The following is a 7674-nucleotide window of genomic DNA, read 5'->3' as shown; positions in this document are numbered from 1 at the left end:
AGCCTCGGGGGGCACCTGCAGAGGGCAGGTGGCACCCCAAAACAGGCACCTGGAAGCCTGAAATGGGCACCTGGAGGCCTGAAACAGGCACCCGGCACTCCAAAATGGCAACTCAAAACCCTTAAATGTGCATCCAGCACCCCAAAATGAGTACCCGGCAGCCTGGGGCTGGCAGGCAGCACCCAGAAACAGGTACCGAGCAGCTGGTAACCCACACCTGGCACCCAGCACCCCAAAACCTGTACCCAGCAGCTGGTACCTCCAAAACTTCCTGAGCAGGACTTCCCGTGTCACCCAGAACCCAAACTCTCCCACCTGGCACCCAAAACCTCCCACCTGGCCCCCAAAACATTGCCCCCAGCACCCAAAACCTCCCACTTGGCACCCAAAAACCTCCACACCTAAATGCTCCCACCCTGCACCCAGAACCTCCCACCTGGCAATCGAAACTTCCCACCCAAAACCAGTTTTTTGTTTTGCACCCAAAACCTCCATTCCAGGCCCCCACCTCTTGTCAGAGGGGTACAGCTCCACGGTGAGCACGTCGAGCGCGTTCCAGGAGGCAATGCTGACCCCCCCAAAGAGGCAGAGTAGCGCAATCATGGCAGACTCGCTGTTCCCAAAGGACAGGAAGAAGCAGCTGACGCAGGACATGACACTGGAGCCGGCTGGGGGACACGTGCACACGTCAGAGCACAGGGAAACTGAGACAGGAGATGGGACTGGGGGGGCTGGCAGTCCCCAAAGGGGGAAGGAGATGGGGGTGACCCACTGGGAGGGACAGAGAAGTCCCCAAGAGATCAACAGAGATGGAGGTGACCCAGCAGGTGGGAGGAGGATCAGGAAGGTCCCCGAAGGGGTGACGGAGGTGGGGTCACCTAGAGGGGTAGTCCCCTAAAGGTGATGGTGATGGAGTGACCCAGCAGGTGGGAGGTGGGTCAAGAAGATCGAGAGCCTGGTTTGGGCTGGAAGGCACCTCCAGGATCCCCCTGCCCACCCCCCTGCCAAAGGCAGACCAGGCCGCCCCGAGCCCGCCCCGCTGCCCACCCAGCATGCGCAGGCGGCCGATCTTGTCCATGAGCAGGGCCGAGACGATGTTCCCAGGGAGCACAGCCAGAGTGCCCAGGAAGCTGACGAAGTAGATCATGTAGGCATTGTTGTCATCACTGAAGTCCAGCTGGCAGCCCTCCTTGTTGTGCAGGAACGTGCTGTTCACCACCCGGCTGTTGATGAACTTGTACTCGAAGAGATCTGGGAGGAGAGGGGGCCATGGGGTCACCCCGTCTCCTTGGGGACCTGCCTGGCCCTCCACCACCCTCTTGGGGACCACCCTGGTGGGTCACATTACCTCTACCACCCCAACTCCATCATCCCACTGGGGACTTTCCTGACCCTCCTCCAACCTGGTGTCTCACCCCCATCTCCATCAACACCCTGGGGGCCACCCTGGTGGGTCACTCCCTCCATCCACCCGGGATCCCGTGCCCCCACCTGTGTTGTAGAAGACGGTGGAGATGAAGGTGCAGTTCTTGAAGAATGTGTTGCTGGAGGTGATGTCCTCAAAATAGCACTCCTCAAAGAGCGAGTCCTCAAATGTCACTGACTTCATCTTCAGCCCTATGAACCTGTAGAGGGAGACAGGAGGGAGGCCCTGGCTGCCCCCTACCCCTGTGCTGAGCAGCCCCAGGCTCAGCACCCCCAGGCTCAGCCCCCCCTCACTCACTTGTCATTGAAATACTCCCCGCCACGGTGCACCTGGTTCTCCAGGGTGAAGTTGAAGGTGAAGTGCCGAACCTTCTCGCGCGTGAAGAGCTTTGTGCGCGATGCATACTCAATGCTCTGCAGGTGCTTGATCATGTCCGGGAACCACACAGTGAGCCCGTAGTAGCTGCGGAGACAGGGGTGAGCGGGCACCACACACCTGGGGTTCCCAGTGCCAGCCCAGGGCTCCCAGAGCCAGCCCTGAACTCCTAGGGCCAGCCTGTGCTATCCCACTGATACTTGTTCCATTTCATCCCACCCACTGCTGCCAGGGTCCATCTCAGTCCTGTCCCAGTGCTCCCAGTCCCTGCCCAGTGCCGCCTAGCTCCATCCCTTCCTAACCTGGTCCCATCCCATCCCATCCAGTGCCGTCCATCCCAGTCCCAGCCCAGTGCTGCCAGTTCCATCCCGGTCCCACCCCGCAGCACCTGAAAGACATGGTGAACCACACCGCCATCATCATTAGCGTCACCCGCCGGTACTCAGGCACGAAGCACTGCTGGAAGTTGCTCCAGACCTGCGGAGGGACAAGGGACATGACAGGGACATGGGAGGTGACAGGGGGCACATGGGGCACAGGGACCCCTGGGCAGCTCTGGCCACACCTGTTGGGACAGGTTGAGGCATCGGACCAGCCAGCGCCGGTACCATGTCCCGGTGTCTGACTGAATCTCGATGAGCTCGTCCTCCCGCTTGATGGTCTTGATGTGGGTGACCTGTGGGGGGAACAGTTTGGGGACACCAGGAAGCACCAAGGCCCCACCTTGTGCCTCCGTTTTCCCACCTGTTACAACAGCGCTGCATCCCTCGGGTGGTGCTTTTCCTGGAGGTGGGAAGTGCACCCCTGCTCCTGGAGGCCACCCCACCCTCCCTCGGGTTGCTGGGGACCCCAGGGCTCAGCCCTGGGGGATCCTTACCGAGAAGACCCTCTCGGGGTGGCCCTTGGCCCTCATGTTGGTGTCATGGACCTGCTTCAGCACCATCCAGGCCTCGTCGTGCTTCCCATTCTGTTAAGGGCAGGGACAGGTCACCCTGGGACACCCCGGACCTGGACCCCGACCGCCCCATCAGCGGTCCCTGCCTGGGTTCCACCCCCCACCTGGGTCCTGCCACCCACCTGGGGATCCCTCCACAATCTTCATCACCTCCTCAGGGTCTCTCCTCCCTCTGGGGTCCCTGGCTGGGTCCCATCACCCACTTGGGGGTTCCTGCCCAGTTCCACCCTCTCCAACACCATCTGGGGCTTCCTGTCCAGGCCCCACCACTCCCCCTGGGGATCCCTGTCTGGGTTGCCCCATCTCCGTCCCCCACCTGGGTGTCCCTTCCTGGGTCACGCCACCCTCCACTCCAGGTCCCTGATGCACTCCAGATTCCCCTCAGGACACAGCCATGCCCTCCCAGACCCCCACCTCAAGGTAGAAGCGTGGGCTCTCGGGCATTGTGGTGAGCGCCCCAATGGCAAAGACCGAGGGGAAGGCGCAGACGAGGACAAAGACCCTCCAGCTGTGGAATTGGTATGCGGAGCCCATCTGGAAGCTCCAGCCTGGACAGGGACAGGACATGGTGGTGGGGCCGAGCCCCGGCACACCCCCTGTGCGCCGCCGGCCCAGGCCTCCTACCGTAGTGGGGGATGATGGCCCAGGCCATAGCGGAAGCGTAGATGCCCCCGATCATCCAGAACATGCAGAGCCAGCTCAGGTGCTCCCCGCGCTTCTCCTGTGCCAGGAACTCCGAGAAGTAGGAGAAGACGATGGGGATGGAGCCGCCGATGCTGGGGACGGAGGGGAGGGAGCCGCATCACCCCCCCGCCCCACGCCCCACCACACACAGGGGGAGATCAGCCCCTGCTCTGGGGGTCCCTCCGTGGCTGGGCCCCCCTTACCCCACGCCCGAGAGCAGGCGGCAGAAGAGGAAGGTGCCGTAGCCCTGGACGAAGGAGGAGAAGAAGGCGAAGACGCTGTTGACGGAGAGGGAGATGAGGAGGCACTGCCTTCGGCCCAGCCGGTCGGCCAGCCCGCCCCACACGAACGCGCCCACCATCATGCCCAGGTACACGATGAGTCCTGGGGAGGGGGACACACAGCGAGGTCAGTCCCGGGGGACCCAAGGACCTGCACCCCGAGTCACCTGGCGGAGGGAGGGCATCGTTGGCACTGGGGGTGGGGTGTAGGCAGGGACCCTCTCCTCAAGACGCTGGGTCCCCTTGAAGGAAGGGGACAGAATCCCATGTGAATGGGTGGTGGGGGTTGTCCCCCTGCTCTGCTCAGGGACTGTGGGACATGGGGGGCCCCCAGGACCCCCACACCCAGCCCTTCCCCCTGTCCCAAGTTTGCCAGATCTCAAGGATGGGGGGCACTGGTACCCCCTGGGATTTGGGGGGGTGTCAAGCTCCAGTGGGCATCACAGAGAAGGGGGGAAAGCCATCAAACAAAGCCACCCACAGCCCCCCAAACCCAGTCTCAGCATCCACTAATCAGCCCATGTTTCTGAGCTCGCTCCCTGCAGCTGCCCCTCGCCATTGCTCACTTGGGAAGCAGTGTGGGACTGGGAGGAGGACGGTGGGAGCCCTGTGCCCAGGGGGTCCTGCATCCCTCCTTGTCCCCACATCCCTTCCTGGACCCCATACCTCATGGCCTCATCGCCCCCCAATTCTTCCTGTGTTCTTCCATAGACCCTGTAACCCCCCACATCTCCCTGAGCCCCCACGTCGTTCTCCATCCCCAACTCCCTGTGCCCCCACCCTCCTGTGCTTCTCTGGCCCCTCAACATGTCCCTGTGCCTCCCTACATCCCACATGTCTCTCTGCATCCCCATATCCCTCATGGGACACCCCCCACATCTCTCCACATCTCCCAGTGCCCCCTCCGTGTCGCCCTGATCCTCCTGTCCCCATGACTGTCCCCTATCCCGTGACTCTCCCCTGTCTATGACTCCCATATCCCCCTACCTGCACCCCGTGCCCCTCTCCTCACCCAGCATGCCCTTGTTGGAGTCGGAGAGGCACATGTCCTTCTCGGCGCTGGGCAGGACAAAGCCCACCACAAAGACCTCGACGCCGTCAGCCATGAGGGCCAGGCCCAGGACAAAGTAGAGGGTCCACTGGAAGCGGCCGTGGCCACATTCCTGCAGGAGGAGCTCGTACTGCTGCGCCAGCTCCTCCCTGTCCTTCCTCCGCTGCCCCTCGCTGTCGTCAAAGGCGCCGGCGGCCGCCGCGGCCCCCAGGCGCTCCCCCCCCTTCAGCGACTCCTGCCGGGGGATCCCTTGGTACTCGCCCTCGTAGATCTCATCCTCCTCGTCGTGGCCCTCAGTGGCGTCGCTGGACACGCCCTCCTCCTCGTTGGCCCCCTCGCCCCCCCGGTAGTAGCCATCCTGGGGCGCGTAGTCTTCGTCGTCCTCCTCCTCCTCGAAGCGGGAGTAGGAGCGCCGGGTGTACTCGTCCTGCACTCGGTCCATGCCCCGGCTCACCTTCTTGGCCGCGTGCTTCTTCACCTCCTTGGCAATGTCCTTGGCGCCGCGGATGAACGCGGTCCGGTCCCGGAACGACTCGTCCATGGTGCCGGCGGGACGGGACGGGGCTCCGGGGCTGAGGGGGGGAGGTCTCTGCGTCGGAGGCTGCGCCCTCAGGCCCGGGGTGCGGGGAGAGGGGTGACGGCGCTACCCATCCGTGGGAGGGGATGTGGGAGGACCCTGGATGCCGGCCTGGACCTGGGAAGCCCAGAGACAACCAGGGCTGAGTTTCGATGGGAGTGGCCCTGCATCCCACCTTGCACTTTGTCTCAGATGGAAACAGGAGGATTTGGAGACCCCCCGGTGAAGTGGCAGGCGGGTCACCACGGGGCACAGTGCGGGCTGGGGACAGGCTGAGAGACACTGGCTCCACGCCAGGCCCCTTCCCCTCACTTGGAGGACCGCAGCTCCCACAGCTCACTGGGGCCCTCCCAGCCCCCCTGGATCCATCCCTTCTGCATTCATCCCAAAGGACAGAGGGAGCTGGGGGCACACCAGGGGCATGGCTGCCCCCGAGTGTCCCCAGTCCATCCCGCCAGGACTGCGAGTCACCCCAAAAAACAAGGCCATCAGCAGGTCTGGACTGAAGCCCCCCATTTCCTTGGGCACCACAGGGACGATGAGGGGATCAGCGCCCAAGGGCATGGAGGTCCCCAAACCCTCCCAGCACTGCCAGTGCCCCGGGTGGGTGGCTCAAGGTTTGGTCCCTCAGGGGATCCCTCAGGGGGGTCCCTTGAGTGACAGTGACCCATGTGTGCCAGGCCACGCTCACTGCGGAAGCTCCCAGGCAGGATTTACTGTGGGAGATGCCAGCGCCAGCAGATGCTGACCCGGCCGACGGGGGCTGAGGATGCCACAACTGCCCTGGGGTTCAGCCCTGGGGAAGGAGAGGGGCATCCAGATACCTGGGGGTAGCATCTCCTTGTCCCCTCACATCAAAGCATCCCGCTCCCTCTTCCCCAGCCCAGCATCCCTGCACCCACTGCACAGAGCCCAGCTCAGCTCGTGACAGGGATGGACCCGCAGCCCCCAGCCCGATGCTGCTGCTCCACCCGCAGGGGCCGTCGTGACCCCCCCAGCGCTATTTTTATCTCCGGCGAGGCGGGAAGGAGCTGCGGGCAGAGGGACACAGCCGGCGATGTATCCCCCCCTGCCCAAGCAAGGGGACAGGGCACGCGAGGAGGCTAAATTTAGCCCTTTGGAAACCCTGGAAGGAGGGGGGCTGCGGCACGGCATGGGCCCCCATTCCTGAGTGGAGCCAGGCAGGTGATTTCACAGGATAAAATGGCAAATTCCCCCCATATCCTCCCCTCCGGCTGGGGACAGACCCCAGTTCCCTCCCTGGGGGTCCCGTGGGCCTGTGAGGCCCCTGGAAGGGGCCGATCCATGACCAAGGTCATTTTGCTCCAGCCAGGCTTGCAGCTCCCTTCAGAACCTCCCAATGTGGGGCCGGCATGCCACAGACCAGGAGGTATTCGGGGCCAGGAGAAGGAATGGGGGAGCAGGGAGAGAGGCTGGGTGCACGGTGAGGAAGAGGATGGGCTGGGGAGCAAGGTCACTGCTGGCTCCATGACAGAGAGCGGCCGTACAAACCAGGGAGCCTTGAGCGGCCGAGCTGATGCCAGGAGCCAGCACTGGATGAGATCAGGGGTTTGATCCCACAAGAAATCCAGAAATCCCACAGACCACAGTCCCTGAAATGCGGGAGCCAGGGGGGTCCCCAAAAATGCCCATCGGGGGGCTGAACATGCTGCTGGCCCTGCAGCCCCGTCGTGGCGTTGGACAGCCCTGGACAAGGTTATCGGGTATGGATCCGTCTCCTCCTGCCACGCATCCAAGCAGAGCCAGGGATCTATGCAACCACGCACCTCAAAACCCCCGGGGGTCCCATGCTGGGGGTCTGCCTGCTCCCCCCCCGCAGCCCCCAGCCTCCCTGCGGAATGCCAGGAACATGGCGACAAGGGGGAAGAGTGGGAAATCGCTCGTACCCAAGGTCACCCCCCAACACCCCTCTGCTACCTCTTCCCCAAAAGCCCCCGGTTCCCCCCTCCCATCCCTGCGGCGAATTCCCGATCCCCTCCGGCTGCTCTGCGGCCACAGGACGGCGCGGGGGGATGACAGGAGCCCCCAAAAACGCACATCCAAAGGCAGAGCCTTTGGCTCCAGAGAAGGTTTTCCAGGACAAAATGGCCACAGCAAGTGGGAAGGGGAAGCCGAACCCCGAATCCATCAGCGGCTCCGAGGATGCCGATTAACGCCGCGGGGAGGAGAGATGCGGGGTATAAACACGTTTTGTTCCCCCTTACCTGGCTCAGCCGTCGCCTCGCTCCAGCTCCAGCTCCAGCTCCTTCCCGGCGCCGGCGAGGGGGATGCTCCGGCGAGGAAGGATGCTCGGGAAGGGATACG

General features: G+C 63.6%; 1 protein-coding gene across 1 annotated transcript in view; it reads right to left on the bottom strand.

Annotated features, from left to right (window-relative positions):
* Positions 1-7668, bottom strand: part of SV2A (synaptic vesicle glycoprotein 2A) — a 7881-nt gene extending 213 nt beyond the window's left edge. The window contains exons 1-12 of the mRNA XM_017728891.1: positions 7575-7668; positions 4734-5466; positions 3644-3824; positions 3381-3532; positions 3171-3304; positions 2679-2768; positions 2367-2477; positions 2190-2278; positions 1724-1888; positions 1492-1625; positions 1048-1251; positions 1-668 (exon numbers count right to left, since the gene is read on the bottom strand). The exon at positions 1-668 is cut by the window's left edge and continues 213 nt beyond it. Of these exons, the coding sequence (XP_017584380.1) occupies positions 1-668; positions 1048-1251; positions 1492-1625; positions 1724-1888; positions 2190-2278; positions 2367-2477; positions 2679-2768; positions 3171-3304; positions 3381-3532; positions 3644-3824; positions 4734-5313 (2508 nt within the window). The 5' untranslated portion in view covers positions 5314-5466; positions 7575-7668. The remainder of the gene's footprint in view (positions 669-1047; positions 1252-1491; positions 1626-1723; positions 1889-2189; positions 2279-2366; positions 2478-2678; positions 2769-3170; positions 3305-3380; positions 3533-3643; positions 3825-4733; positions 5467-7574) is intronic.
* Between the last annotated feature and the right edge of the window lie 6 nt (positions 7669-7674).

Source organism: Corvus brachyrhynchos, unplaced genomic scaffold (assembly GCF_000691975.1).
Source record: "Corvus brachyrhynchos isolate BGI_N302 unplaced genomic scaffold, ASM69197v1 scaffold443, whole genome shotgun sequence".
NCBI lineage: Eukaryota > Metazoa > Chordata > Aves > Passeriformes > Corvidae > Corvus > Corvus brachyrhynchos.
The sequence above is the reverse complement of the archived record's forward strand: the minus strand, read 5'-3'. Positions and strand labels throughout refer to the sequence as shown.